Here is a 15,339-nt window from a genome sequence, read left to right on the forward strand (position 1 = left end):
AGAAAAGGGGTATTTGCAGAGAATAGCCCTGAGTCAGAGTTAAAGCACCCAGGAGCACCAGACTCCTGAATCCTCATGTTGGCAGTTAGGAAGGCAATCTCAGATAAGTTGCTGATCTCTCTGAATCTCAGTTAGCTCACTTGTGAAATAAGCACTAATCACTTCTTCCCCAATTGCCTGCTGGATTCAAGGAGAAAATGGACAAGAAAGGATTCACAAACCGTATTATCAGAAATTGACAAGTATTATAATAACCCATATTCCACCATCTCCAGCAAGAATGAAGGAAGTACGATAACTACCATGTTTGGGCACCTGCTTCCTATAATGCTTTTCCATCTCTATGTCCCAAACCTTACAATATAGTCATAATTTCTCCCGTTTGACAAGGGGAGAACTGAAAACCAGAGAGAGTGAGTGACCCCCTCCAAAGTGCATTCAGCCATTAAAAGGCAGATGGGGACTGGAACTCTCTGTCCAAATTCTAGTTCTGTGTACCAGTCTGTATTTGATGAAGAGGAAAGGGGCAAAAATGATATATTCGGGGTTAAGGTAAAAAAAAATATGACAGAGGTGGTAGCAAAAAATCTAAGAGAGTTTCTGAGGAAGACTGTTGAACTTTTATTTAAAATATTTTAAAATTTATTTTAAGATTGTATTTATTTATTTTAGACAGAGTGCATGAGCAAGGGGAGGGGCAGAGGGAGAGGGAGAGAGAATCTCAAGCAGATTCACCGCTGAGCATGGAGGACGTGGGGCTCAATCCCACGACCCCCGAGATCACAACCTAAGCCAAAATCAAGAGGAACTGTGGCCCTGGGTGGGCTGGCAGGAAGGGTGCCCCTATATCCCTCGCCTAGTGCCTGGCAGAGCCATGTGAGCATTCATGACACGGCGGCCAGCCAGGGCCCAGTTCCCAAGAAGAGAAGATGGGAGGTAGGGAAAGGCAGGTGCAGAACGTGAAGCTCACCTTGGGGCTGCACTTGGCTTCTGTGTGAGCAGTGAATAGGTAGGGGACAAGCAGCTTGCCAGGAGGGGACAGGTTGAATTCTCTCCCTGTAGTACTTGAATGAATCTGAGGTCTGGGTGGCCCTGTGTGTGTGCAAACATCTTCTTTGGCTTGTCCCACTACTGTCCCATCTCTTTCCCCTCTCATCTTCTCTCCCTCCTTTTTGAGTTTCTTTCTCTTCCTTGACCTTGCTGGCCTCCTTATTTCTTGTGCACTCGTTCTCCTCTTCTCCTCCTGCCTCCTCCCTTTCCACCACTCTGACAGACTGTATCAGCGAATCCCTCAACAGAGTCATATCTAACTTTTTTATTCATTGCATGATTTATTTTTAGCCTGAAACAACTGCATCCTAAAAATGGAGTTCCTGATGAGACAGGGGCTGGGCCGAGCTATGCGAGGTATCTGGGGCTTGGCCGCCCAGCCTGGCCCTCAGTCTCTGCACGCATATGTCCTGAGCCCACGAGTATTGCTAGGTGGAGCCCAGGCAGTGGGGAGTTGGTCCTCGGGCCCAGGAGGGACAGAGGGGAGGGACCAAATCCGCCTCTCTGCTCCCCACTTCTCTCAACCAGTCCTCTGAGAGTCTTCCGGCCGCTTTCCCGCACTCAGTCTTTCTGGGAAAGTAAAACGAAACTTTTCCCAGATGAAGAGAACGCACCTGTTCATCGTGGGGGTCTACCTGCTGTCCTCCTGCTGGGCAGAAGAGGGGCTCAACTTCCCCACCTATGACGGCAAGGACCGCGTGGTCAGTCTCACGGAGAAGAACTTCAAGCAGGTGTTGAAGAAATACAACGTGCTCTGCCTCTACTACCACGAGTCCGTGTCTTCAGACAAAGTCGCGCAGAAACAGTTCCAGCTGAAAGAAATTGTGCTCGAGGTAAGCAGGGGGGCCTGCTGACCACATTGTCCCAGTGAGCACCGGCTGGCCAGCGGCGGGGATGTGGGAACACGGGTGCGTTCAGGACTCTGTCCTGACGTCTGGCTGCATTTTAGTCTGGTTTGAATCTGAAGATATTCTTGTTGCAAAGCTGGGGTGTGGGAATAGCAAAGGGTGGGTCCCGGCTCCTAAAATGGGGACCATTAGACGTGTTGCACAATGCATAGTTCTGATTTAAACTCTGTCACATGATGGTCCTCTTGACTTTTCAAGGGCAATAGTCCCAAGCAACTATTTTTCTGAGATAGTGTTAAAGCTATCATTGAAAAGCCTGGCTGAAATGCAATTCAGAGATTATTTGTGGGTTTCATCCGGTGTACAAACTCCCCCCTCTCTGCTCCCTGAAGTTTCCCCACAATCCTGGAGAGACAGGAGGCATTTGACCTTGCTTCTCTCCATGGGTCAATGAGGAATATCACAAAGTGATCTTTGCCTCTCGTGATCTGGGTTCAGTCAACGTTGCACGGTGTACATGTATGAAGATGTGCAGCTGCACATTCATTAACGGGAATTTTTTTCCCCCAGAAAGTTCTTGGTGTGTGTTCAGGGCAGATGCTGAAGTCAGTTCTTATTTTATCCTGTTTGTAAGCCTGGCACAGGGGCCCCATTCTCTAATCCTTGGTGAGTGCCCCAGGGCCAATTCCTGCAGCGCCTCCTGGACAGTGTAAGGTTGCTTACACTTTAGGAGCACCTGTGAATGCCAGGCATTCTGGTAGTCACCAAGATCCCTTCTCAGCCCCATGCGCAGCCCAGGCACAAACCTGGGGACAGGGCTATTTGAGAATTACAGCAGCCTATTAACTAGCACGCCAGAAAGCTCAGCGTAATCAGATACTTTAACAGAGTTACCATGTATCAAACACATGTAGATTTGAATCCCCCCAAAATAGAGTCTAATAAATTCCATGAAAACCATCTCAGATACAGTAAAATATCTTCGATAATTAAAAAAGTGCTTCAGATTCTTAAGTCTCCTGATCATTATACAAACACCTATTTTCAGAGCTTTTATGTATGGTGGCGTGGTTATTACAGAGAGATTGGGTTGACAAAAACCTAAGCATTTAAAAAATATCACCACTACCATCATGTTTTTCCTCAGGCTTATCCTGGGGACTGAAAGTGGAAATTTAGTTCCCTCTGTGGGTTGCAAGCAAAGAGAAGGCAGAGACAGTTTTTAGATCTTTGTACTATATATGGCAACATCAGAGGCTGGAAAAAATCAGGACATATAACATAGCTGCTGCTTAGCCCCTGAAATCCTCACTCACATCATCAACTCTGTTTCAATCTGCCCGACTCAGGTATTGCGAGACATTTTTCTGAAAAAGTTCATTGAAGGCATAAGGATTCTACTCTATATCCTCATCACTGTCCAGTAGCCTAGAACTCGAAGAGAATGCCAATACAAGTAATGACCTCTCAGTGTTGATTCCCCAGCATATTAAAATACATGTGCGTGCACACACACACACACACACACACACACACACTTGCACATGCATACATACATACTCCCCCAAAAACGTGTCTCTCCCAAAGACCTAGGGCCAAGTAGACCTGGGACTTTCCCCTGGGCTCACCATCCCTCAGATACCTTTGATCTAAGAGTTCCCAGCAGAGACCATTGGGACATTAGTGATGTCCCACAGGCTGCTAAAGCTGAGGTGGGCCTCATTAGGGGGAGAAGGACATAGAACGTGGAGTCAGGAGATCTAGATTTATATTCTGGCTTTGCCTTTCCTGGGCAAGTGATATAGTGCCGGTTACTTAACTTCTCTGAATCTCCTTTTCTTATGTATAAATACGGAAAAAACAATCATCATACACATGTAAGAAATAAACAACAATACTATTTATTGGATGCTTACTGTGTACGGAGACTGTTCTAAGCGCTTTGAATATGTTAGCTTGTTGAATCCTTGCAGTATTTCTATGGCATAGGCGCAGTTCCTATCCCCATTTTACAGAGGGGGACACTGAGGCACAGAAAGGGTAAGCGGCCCTGGGTCACTCAACTAGTGCAGGTGAAGGCAGCCTTAGCCCTGGCATCGCACTACTGCTGTAACCAAGAGAGATGATGTTTAGTTAGCGGCTAGATACCCTGTTCAAGATCCTTTCGAGTCTGCCTTAAATAGAGTGGCTTTGCCCCTGGGCCTGAGCCTGGGGAGGCCAGTTATATCAGCAACAGGGTGCGTTGCTGCCCAAACCAGGACACTAGTCACGTAGATATCCCACCAGGGAGGAGCCTGGGCTTCCTTAGTGAGGACAGGGGAGGGGAGGGAGGGCTTGTTGGGGTACCTGTCAGGGGCAAGCTCTTTCTCAGTCTAGGACAGAAATGGTTCCAGGAATCCCATGGGTAGAAAGAAAAGGATATAAGCCTTTCTTTCCTCATCAAAACAATTATTTTGTCCTCTTAACTCCTTGGTCCCCAAACCTGCGTTAGGGGAAGTACTCTGCCAGTTCCAGGGCTGTGGCTGTTGGGGGCTAAGAGAAGAGGCAACTCCTAGTGAATGTCTACCAGAAGTGAGGTCTCAGGCATGGGCGGGCAGCGCAGGCACCGTCGGCTTCTTTCCTCCAGCTAGTTCCGGAAGGTGGCTTCCAACATCTTAATCGTAACTCACTGTGCCCTAGTGCACACACACATACATACCCACACAGAGAAACACAGATTTCACGGGACACTTCTTATTGTTGGGGGAATACTTGGATTTTTAACAAATTTTTTTGTCTTCTGTTTTGTTCTTCTTCACTTAAAAAAATATTGATTCCCGCCCATTAAACTGATTTCATTCTACAAAGATGAGCTGTCACCCCCCAGTTGAAACACCTGAGAGATTTTTAAGGATTAGGAGCTCATATCTTGTCATGTAAGGGCCACCCCATTCTGTTAAAAACCCAGAAGAGCTGACCATAGTTCCTGCCACTCTAAGGGATTTTGCCTGCCACTCTCGGGATGACCATGAAAAGACTCAGCAACAGCCCTGTCTGCAGGGTGAGGAGCTCACTCCCCGACTCGGGGTCTTGAAATGCTGATCAGTCACACTTACATCTGTCACTTGCAGGTTAGGTCTTGGGGTAGATGCTGTGGATACAGGGAAATGAGACACTCGGGTGGCTTATGGCCCATTATGGAAGAAGACCATACAAAAAGCCACAGTGCGAGGGGGTCATTGGAATAGTAGAGCAACTTATAAGGTTCTCTGAGAGCACAAGGTGCAAGAGCCCCGTTCTCCAGGAGAGATGTGGAAGGCATCAAGGAAGAACTGGTTCGTGACAGTGAGTAGAATTTACCAGGCAATAAGCAAGAGCTGGGGAAGGAACTGCAAGAGCAAGAATTTTGACAGCACTCAAGTATTTCCCCACCAACTTCTTCTAAAATTTGGCCTGAGGGCCTCATTCCTTTAGGGTAGGATTTTTTTTCCATACTTGGTTAAGGCCCTCTGGGCAAGTCCTTTAAAATGTTACCAATCACTTATACCTGCATCTGACCAAGTTTGAGTTCTGAGTGAGAACAAGGTTTGATAAGGTCACGAAAAGCTTAGGCAGAAAAAGGGCAAATAAAATGATACCAGGAGGCACCAAGCTCAAACTGCTGTCCAGTTTGGCTGAGTCTAGCTCTGGAAGGCACCGGGGTGGTGCGGGGTACGTAGTTCATTAGAGGTGTTGTGTAGAGGCTTGCTGAATGAATGACATGTCAGATGAAATGTTGTCTTTGAGAACCATCTAGAATGTTCTGAACACTTTACTTCAGAGCTGTGACTTTCTAGTGATGGGACTCATACAGCTGGTAATCCCGATACCCAGTTGGCCATTTCATCCACAAAATAGCACATACTCACTTACAAATGTCAGAATACATGGAAAAGAAAAAGGAAGGCAATAGAAATAACCACCCAGAAAGAAACACAGTTCAGTTCACGTTCTGAGAGATTTCTCTCCCATATTTTCTGTCTGTATATAAACATTACATTTTTTCAAAGGGTTTGTACCATATATATAGTTTTGTTTCCTGCTTTTTTCATTTCAGTGTATTGTGAGTATTCTTGTGTCATTACAGAGTTTTATATTCTTGGCAAACATAATGTTAATGCTGGCCTAATATTCCATTGTACGACCAAGCATATTTTTAAGATAATTGGTCTATTTTAGGATGTTGACACAATTTTCAGAGTTTTAGAAATCTTTGTCTGTTTAGATTTTCATTGTCTAGTTTTAACAGAAATTCTTTGATTTTTTTTTCTAGCTAGATGGAATTTTTCCATAAAATTATCTGCCATTTACATTTTTTCCTCCCATGAATTATTTTTCTGTGCCTTTCCCCCAGTTTTCTATTGAGGTGTCAATGCCATTACAAAGGGAGTTGCAATTTTATATGCTGTTTCCTTCAGCCTCAGCCAAGACAGTACGCGGAGTTACACCACAGTGGCCAAATTCTATTAGCATCACAGAACTGAGACCCACGAGGAGGATCTGCCCAATGATTTCAATTTCTTCTTGCTCTTTTGTTTCTTGCTTCTACTTCCCCCTTGAAACTGCAATGCAAGCCACTGCTGCTATCATGTACCCCACAAACGTTGCCAGAGAAAGTCCTCCAATGTCACCAATCTCTCTTGGGTTGGAATGTTTGAGAGGTGGTGTGCTCTAAAACATGGGCTTCCAAATCAAATAGACTTGGGTCCAGTTCCCAAGAAGTCTGTCTGTGTTCATTCAGGCTCCTTGTTGGTAAAGTGGAGACAGTGGTGGTGTGACGATGAGTTAGCATGGCAAGAGCATGGCTTCAGGCACACGGAAAGTACTCGACAAATATTGACAACTTGCAGCCCATGCCCCCCTTTCCAGTCATGATTTTAGACACCACCCAGCCTAACCCCGTCACTTTACAGACTGAGGACACCAGGCCACTCTCAGAGAGCTCAGGACTGGTAACACAGTGCCGTGTTGCTTATTCACAGCCAGCTGAGCCCCAGAGAGCAGAAGGCACTTGCCCGTGCTCACAGATTCTTGATGCCTGCCCCCCATGTACAGCTCTCCCTCTGATCACCAAGGCTTTGCCAGGTCTGTCCCTGATACACTCAGCCACTCCGCCCATGCCATTTATGAACTAGGCCCCTTCCACATTCTCAGTCACGGTGAAGTCTGTCTTTGAGGGGTGCTTCTGGTTTCCTTTTAGCTCCTAAACTTTTTTCTCCACGGAGACATATGTTGAAGTTCTCCCTCTGGATTGGAAGCCTCCTGAGGGCAACCTGATTCAAAGCAAACTTGGGAATAGAGGAGGTAGAAAAAGCAATTGGAATCAAATTCATAAGGACAAGGACCAAAATCTGCTTGTGAGTCAAAAACACAACTGGATGAATGATCTAAGGGTGTGACAATGTGGCGGAAGGGTACCTGGATGGCAGAAGGAGTCTGAGTGGTCTGTGTATAAGCAATATGGCATCCATATTAGGAGTTCCTAAGCTCCCTGGAAATGGCATTCTAAACATCCAAGCCAGGTGTGGTAACTGTTTACTTCTTCCTGTCCCCACCTGCCTTCACACGGATATTATCCCCAAGTCCAAGGCCCACTTCCTTTCCTCTACACCACTCCACTTCCAGGAAAACAGCATTCCAGCCTGAACAAGAAGAAAGGAAAAGGACCAAAACTTTTTCCTAGGGAGCTTCATGCTCACATAGAAACAATGTCATGGCTACCTCAACATCTCTAGAAGGAAAGGAGAAAGGAAACATGCATGCACCTCAGTGTTAGGATCTCTGGGCATTCTATATCACATCTCATGTTCAAAGTTGATACTATTAACTGTGTACATGTGTTTTGTGGGAGTGACTAAATAGACCAACCTGTAACCAATACACATTGTATTGGATTAGGAGAAACCACGGGGGATCTTCTCAGGCAAGTTACGGAATGGTTTAGAACATGAAGATAAGTAATGTGAATCCCTGAACAGAAAGATCAGTTCATCAAATATGCATTGCTCTTAGCAGACTCTGAGTCACGTTAGCATGAATGCATGAATGACCGAGTCCAAGGACAGATGATGAACATGCCGTGCTTTCTTCATCGTGCATGGTGACAACCGCGTCGGTTGTTTAGGGTAAGCTAGGTCGCTTACACGGGCAGGCAGCCTGGGGTCTTGCAGGAATAGCCACGCCACCCGGGGAGTGGCATGCCAGGTTAACCCGGTGTTCCTGGTATTTTTCAACAGACCTCAACTAGGGTGTGAGGTCCAAGGCTGCTCCTCAGCGTCCCCCTTCCTGCTGAAGGAGATCCCACTTCCACTCACCACATACAAGCTGCTGCCATCCACATACAACCTGCCTGGCGGCTTTCTCCTAGGCCCTCTTAGATGCTGAATGCAGCATCATCACATAAAATGATTGGAAATGGCCCGTCTACCAAGAGGGAGACAGCTTGTTGTTATGACCAGTTTTCCAGTGCTGGTAAGCAGATTATTTTCCAGTACTTTTTGATGGTGATTCTGGCACAGACTACTCATTAGGCCCTGTGGGGGGTGGGGGAGGCTGGTTCCACCATGTTTAGCAGAATCAAGAATTAAAATCCTAGTCAATGTAGGGCTCCGGGTTCTGTTGCTATTTAAGGAAGTCTCTTGATACTGCTGCTCCCAGTCTACCAAGCTCCCTAACAGACTGAGCTCCCTTCTCTATTCAGAACTGAGTCTCCTAATCAATTTGCATATCAGTGAAATTTCTTTGGCTGGGAGTGAGTGACACAACCTCTTCAGACCCTGCAGTATGCCCAGTGTCACTGACATGACTCATGTGCACTTTCTGAGTATGGAACTTCAGAGCCCTCGTATCCAACTTCAGAGGAGGGAGCCATGCTCAGGAAAAGCAGACAATGGGAGCTCGGAGTGCCCGAAATTCTCTTACACTTGCTTTTTGATCCAGAGCAAGTCACAAATCGGGACCTCATTTCGCTCAGGTATTAAATACTAATTGTGTACTTTCTCTCGGTGAGTTAAAAGACTTAAATGAAAGCAGATGAATAACAATTTCTGATAAAATTATAAGAAGCTGTACAAGAATCAGATGTTATTTTGTTATGTGATTGCTGTTTAGGAGATTAATCTATGTAGAATGCCTAAATGAGTGCCTGAAGTATACCCAGTGTTATCAAATGCTAATTCTCTTCACCTGTTGCTTGAAATCCAGCCCATGTTCTTGGCCCCTTGCATTAGTGCTCAACCTTGTCTGCATACTGGAATTACCGAAGAGTGTTTTAAAAATGCTGGCACCGAGGGGCGCCTATGTGGCTCCGTTGGTTGAGCGTCCAGTTCTTGGTTTCCGCTCAGGTCATGATGTCAGGGTCACGCTCTCAGGGTCATGAGATAGAGCTCTGCATCAGACTCTGTGCTCAGTGGGGGGGGTCTGCTTGAGATTCTCTTTCTCCCACTTCCTCTGCTCCCCTACCCCCTGCCACTCGCATGTGCGCTCTTCCTCTCTCTCTCTTTCTCTCAAATAAATCTTTAAAAAAAAAAATACTGATGCCTAGGTCTCCTCCCCCCAGTTACTGATTTAATTGGTGATGGGGTAAGGGATGAATCCAGGTGCTACAGTTTTTAAAAGCTCCGTGGGTGAGTCTCATGGGCAGTCAAGCTTGTAGACACTTGAGACTTGATGCCCAAAATGCAGACCCCAGGACAGCGGCAAAGGTGTCACCTGGGGGCTTGTTGCATTTAAATGGGATTCTCCAAGTGAATCATAGGCTGCAAAGCACAGAAGTGGTCTCTTGGGCTAGAAAAATTTTCCAGACGACCAGAATCGTGTTGTAACTACTTGATCTTTGGTCTGTTGACTCTCTCAAATGGTGTTGGATCTGTAGTGTACCTTTGGTTTGAACCGCTGGCATGAATTGGTTCTGGGGCTGTCGGGGTTCAGGTCTGCTCTAGGACTCAAACAAGCCTCTCAGTATTCTCCCACTGTCCCCTCTCACAGTCAGTGACTAACATTTTGGACCTCCTTAAAAGGGCATGCTTGGGCCCATGGGAAGCCTTACCCTGCTTGAGAAGTTTCCAGTTGAATTATGGGGCTTTCTAAGGCCAAATCAGAGGGTAATCTTTGGTCAGGATACAGGATTTACCTTCAGAAAGGAAAAAAAAAAAAACATTTATCTGGTTGCTGTGTCACATTGCCCTTTTCCACAAAGAAATGACAAATCTGAGAACCCTGGAGCATATGGGATACTAAGGTGTTAACGTGTTTGAAAGGAAACTATGGGGGAGCAGCTTAGAGAAAACTAGGGAGTATTCTACAATGTGAAACAGCCCTGTGACCACCCAAAGAGAACTATTCCTTCTTTATTTATCCATCACACATTCACACCTGCTTCCTTACAAGATGCAGATGAGCGGCGCCTGGGTGGCTTAGTCAGTTTAGCAGCTGATTCTTGATTTTGGCTCAGGTCATGATCTCAGGGTTCTGGGATCAAGCCCTGGGTCAGGCTCCGAGCTCAGTGGGGAGTCTGCTTGAAGATTCTCTCTCTTCCTCTCCTCCAGCTCCCTCTGCCCCTCCCCCCAGCTCATGTGCTCTCTCTCTCTCTCTCAAATAAATAAATAAATCTTTTAAAAAATCCTTAAAAAACCCAAAATGCAGATGACATGGCTCCCTATAGCTAAAGAGATGTTCTTTTATTAATGCTAAGAACTCACTTCCTTCAGTTCTTTGCTTAAATGGCACCTTATGAAAGAAATTATTCCCCTGACCACCTACATAGCTCACTCTCCAAGCACTCCTTTTTTTCCATAATAATATTTTTATTATATTAGTCACCATACAGTACATCCCTGGTTTTTGATGTAAAGTTTGATGATTCATTAGTTGTGTATAAACACCCAGTGCACCATGCAATACGTGCCCTCCTTACTGCCCATCACCAGCCTATCCCATTCCCCCACCCCCCTCCCCTCCGAAGCCCTCAGTTTGTTTTTCAGAGTCCATAGTCTCTCATGCTTCATTCCCCCTTCTGCTTACCCCCCTTTCTTTATCCCTTTCTTCTCCTACCGATCTTCCTAGTTCTTATGTTCCATAAATGAGAGAAACCATATGATAATTGTCTTTTTCTGTCCAAGCACTCCTTTTAACCTCTCTTCCCTACTCAGTCTTTCTCCATAGCACTCAGCTGACGTGTTGCCTGTTGCCTGACACCCTTACAGAATGTAAAATCCACAAAGGCAAAGGCAAAATGTTCTCTTCATTGCTGTATGCCAGCACCTACATCAGTGTCTGACTTATGTTGGGCACTCAGCGGTGTTTGTTGAGTGAATATTAAACGAACAGAAGAGAAGGAGGAGAAGGGAGATAGCACTTATTATCAATTTACCATAAACCATACCCAATATGGGTGCTTTATATATGTTATTTTACTTAATTCTTACAACGTTTTTTTCACAATGCGTGCAAAGAAATGATCCCAAAAGTTCAGTAGAAATTGCCCAAAGTCACAAACCTATAAAACGGCAGAGCAGGAATCAGGATTTGAACTCATATCTATTTGGTTCCAAGTGACATGTTCCTTCCATGACACCAAGGAACAGCTGAAAGTGATTGCTTCGTGTTTGTAAGCAGTGCCAAATTACAAAGGGACAAGCGTCTTTAGTTTGTGTTCTGGATTTTCACCCACACTTGAGCAACATTTAATTGTACAGTTGGACTATGTTGAACCGAGATGACCAGTGTGAGCAAATGGGCTAATGCTTCACACCTACTTGGGATTTAATAAAAATCCAGCAAACACTGGATGGATGGATGGATGGATGGATGGATGGATGGATGGATGGATGAAAAGAGAGAGAAGGAAAGGCAAGTAATTATAAATCTATTACCTATATTAAAAATATATTTCTCATTGATCTCTTTTTCAAGTTAAATTAATTCAATAAAAGCATTGAGGGGAAAAGTATAAAATTAGGTTGACTCTGTCAGATTCAGGGACGTTTTTGTTATCCTTGCTTAATCCCACTGAAAAATGGGCAAAACTGATGTGTTTTTTTAAATCACAGGACACTCAGTCCCAAGTATATATCCAGCATGGGCAGAAACCTCTGGGCTCTGTAAGGCTGACCCTGCCTTCAGACCTATTTAGCACTGGCAAATGTCCCCACGATTGCATTTCTAAACCCCAAGAGAGGAAGGCAAAATGAAGTTGCTGGAGTCAAGTGAATCTGCAGATGGGATGATGTGGGAACCGTGGGCAGAGAATAGCAACACACACAGGATTCAGGTATTTCTTCCAACTGTTCACTGCCCAAAAATGGCATCCTCCAAGCTTGCACCTGCTGCCCTCTGTAAAATCTGATGAAGTCAGGCTTATTCTGGTTTGGCGTTGGGAACAAATGCTCCCCTAGAGCCAGTCCTCTCTCAGACGATGTATACCCATGCCCACTCTGAAATTGCAGATCTCCTTAGAGCCCCAGTGCCGCCCAAATATTTGATGAGAGTTTACTGTGCATTTCCCAGGGGCAGATGGTGGAAAGACAGAAGTGCTGTTAGGAGATTATGGCTTGAGTTGATGGAAGGAGATTAATTCTCCTTCCACCTAGAAAATTAATAGAGATTTTACAAGATGGCAAACACACTGTTGATTCAGAAGTTTGTAGGCCATTGGAACTTTCTTCTCTCACTCTAGTATTCAATTCCAGATAAAGTGTCTGGCCATTATATCCCTTAGGTAGACCTTCTCCCAATGTTATACATTTTTAAGCGAAGACCTGAGATACCATGAAAGTCACCACTATAAAACTATTATAAGGTAAAAAGTCAGAAATAAAATGTTTCGGAATCACATGGTTTTTCTTTAAAAACAGCAACCCCAGTCTCTTGTAGTTTGAGCTTCCCAGGTTGGTCTGGAGGATTTTCATCTCATTAACAGCTCAGCGTTAGCATCTAAAATGACTTCTTCCAGCAAGAAAGCCAGCCCTCCAAAGTATTGAGTCTGTGCCACAGAGCCTGGGAGGCTCCCTCTTCTAGCAACTGGATGTGATTCGATCCAGATAAGCTGTTTCTGTTTGGACAGCCATGCAGGAAGATGGCCAGCGCGCCATCTTGCAGTGTGCTGGGCCGGGCAGGCCAAAGCTGCTTCTGAGTGCCCGCAGAGCCTGTTCCAGGAGTGCCCGCCTGCTGCCTGCCGCCCGCGCCAGGCAGGCCTCTCCTCGCCATCTGCTGTGTGCTGGGCAGGGAGGCAGACCAGGCAAGCCAACAGGTACTCCCTCACACGCTCACCTGCCTCTACTTCACACCAACACGCACGGCCAACTTGGCACAGGACACCAAACGAATCTGACTGCACACCCCCAATTTGTTTATGAAGGAAACAAGAGCGTCCCCCAGACTCAAAAGAAAAAGCGAACGCAATGCATGAACGCAGCCCTCAATACCGCCTGGCAAAGAAGCACAGGCTTTGGAGTTAGACCCACCTGGTTGGGGTCCTTGCGGTAGCGTGTGACTACAGGCGGGTCACTCGGCTCCTCCGGGCTTCCTTTGTAACACAGTACCTTCAGCACAGAGTCTTACGAAGAGAAAAGAGGTGATGTGTAAAGTGAGTGGCCCATGTGTCGTGTGTGGCAAAAGGCTGTTGTTGAGATCCCTGTGTGTGTGAAAGCATGTCTCGAGCCCCAGCTTGCCCCACGCACTGGCTATCCGTGGTTCGTTGTCATTAGCGGATGCTACCAAAGTAAGTACAGGTCACACATTTCATAAAGTTCAGCCAAGCAGTGACAGGCTTCTCCTCCGCTTTTCACAGCACACCGTGGAGCGACAAGTCAAAGAGCTCCTGGTCTCGTCATTGTTTTACAGCCTCTCCATCAGCTGAAGCTCCCCTCTGCCTTTTTTCTTTTCTTTTCTTTAAAGATTTTATTTATTTATTTGACAGAGAGAGAGAGAAAGAGAGCATGAGCAGGGCGGGGGAGGGGGAGAGGGTGAGGGGCAGAAGGAGAGGAAAAAGAAGGTTTCCCACCAATCAGGGAGCACGACGTGGTGTTTGATCCCAGGACCCTGGGATCATGACCTGAGCTGCAGGCAGACACAACCAACTGAGCCACCCAGGTGCCCCTTCTTCTCTTTTTCCCTTCCTTTCCTTTCCTTTCCTTTCCTTTCCTTTCCTTTCCTTTCCTTTCCTTTCCTTTCCTTTCCTTTCCTTTCCTTTCTTTTCTTTTTTTTTTTCCGATGAGATGCACCAAACTATAGAAGGTTTAGTTAGAAAAGGGCTGATCTCTCCCTGGCTCCAGGAGTGTGGTGACTACTTTGTGGGGCTCTTGAGACGGGCTGAAGAGGGAGCTGCCAGAAGAGGTCAGGTTTGGGGCTGCCAGATGACATTGTCACCGCCTCTGGGGCACAGAATTCTGCTGAGAAAAATGGTAAAGGGCACGGCCTGGTCCTGTGTCAGCCAAAACCATTAAAAAAAAAAATTCCATTGCAATAATGCTTTTAATATGAGAAGGAAAAAACCTGGCCTCTCTCATTCAGCGGGTTTGGACATCATCAGATACATGATAAAAGACTGTGATTGGAGACGGTTGTAAAGCAGCAGTTCTCAGTGTGTGGGCTTGGGTCAGCAGCAGCATCACCAGGGATGTACTTCTTGTCATAGAGATGGGGCTTGGGTCCCATCCCAGACCTGCTGAATCAAAAACTCTGAGCTGGGCCCAGGAATCTGTGTTTATACAGAGGCTTCCCTCCAGACAATGCTGAAACTGCCAGCTTAGTGTCACAGGGCTGCCCCAAGTGAATTGAGAGGGAACAAATGTTCCCTAAGCACTTGCTTCCATGCTACTTCTATAAGAATTAGATCTCACTTTTAAAGATTATGTATCTATCTATCTATCTATCTAAATTGAGAGGGAACAAACATTCCCTAAGCACTTGCTTCCATGCTACTTCTATAAGAATTAGATCTCACTTTTAAAGATTATGTATCTATCTATCTAGCTAGCTAGCTAGCTATCTGACAGAGAGAGACAGCACAAGCAGAGGGAGAGGTAGAAGCAGACTCCCCGCTGAGCAGGGAGCCCCATGTGGGGCTCAATCCCAGGACTCTGGGATCATCACCTGAGCAGGAGGCAGATGCTTAACTGGCTGAGCCACCCAGGTGCCCTAGATCTCATTTTTAGATTAGAAAATTGAGATCAGAGAAGTTGGGACCTGCTCGGAGTCTCACAATAGCAGAGCCAGGATTTGGGCCTGGGTCTCTCTGAGGCCCAGGTGTAGAGTGGACTGTAATGGATGAGAGCCTGGGCTCTGGAGCCTCAGTGTCAGGTTGGAACCCAGCTATGCTACTTAAGTGCTGTGTGGCCTTAGGCAAGTTGGTTGACCTCTCTATGCCTCCATTTCCTCATCTACAAATGTCTGCTTTCTGTGGGTTTTGGGAAGATCCAATAAG

General features: G+C 46.0%; 1 protein-coding gene across 1 annotated transcript in view; it reads left to right on the plus strand.

The window, feature by feature from the left end:
- The first annotated feature begins 1,355 nt into the window (after positions 1 to 1,355).
- CASQ2 (calsequestrin 2) overlaps positions 1,356 to 15,339 on the plus strand; it is a 61,396-nt gene continuing 47,412 nt past the window's right edge. The window contains exon 1 of the mRNA XM_008697736.1: positions 1,356 to 1,883. Within this exon, the coding sequence (XP_008695958.1) occupies positions 1,650 to 1,883 (234 nt within the window). The 5' untranslated portion in view covers positions 1,356 to 1,649. The remainder of the gene's footprint in view (positions 1,884 to 15,339) is intronic.

This window comes from Ursus maritimus, unplaced genomic scaffold (genome assembly GCF_017311325.1).
Source record: "Ursus maritimus isolate PB19 unplaced genomic scaffold, ASM1731132v1 scaffold_12, whole genome shotgun sequence".
NCBI classification, from domain to species: domain Eukaryota; kingdom Metazoa; phylum Chordata; class Mammalia; order Carnivora; family Ursidae; genus Ursus; species Ursus maritimus.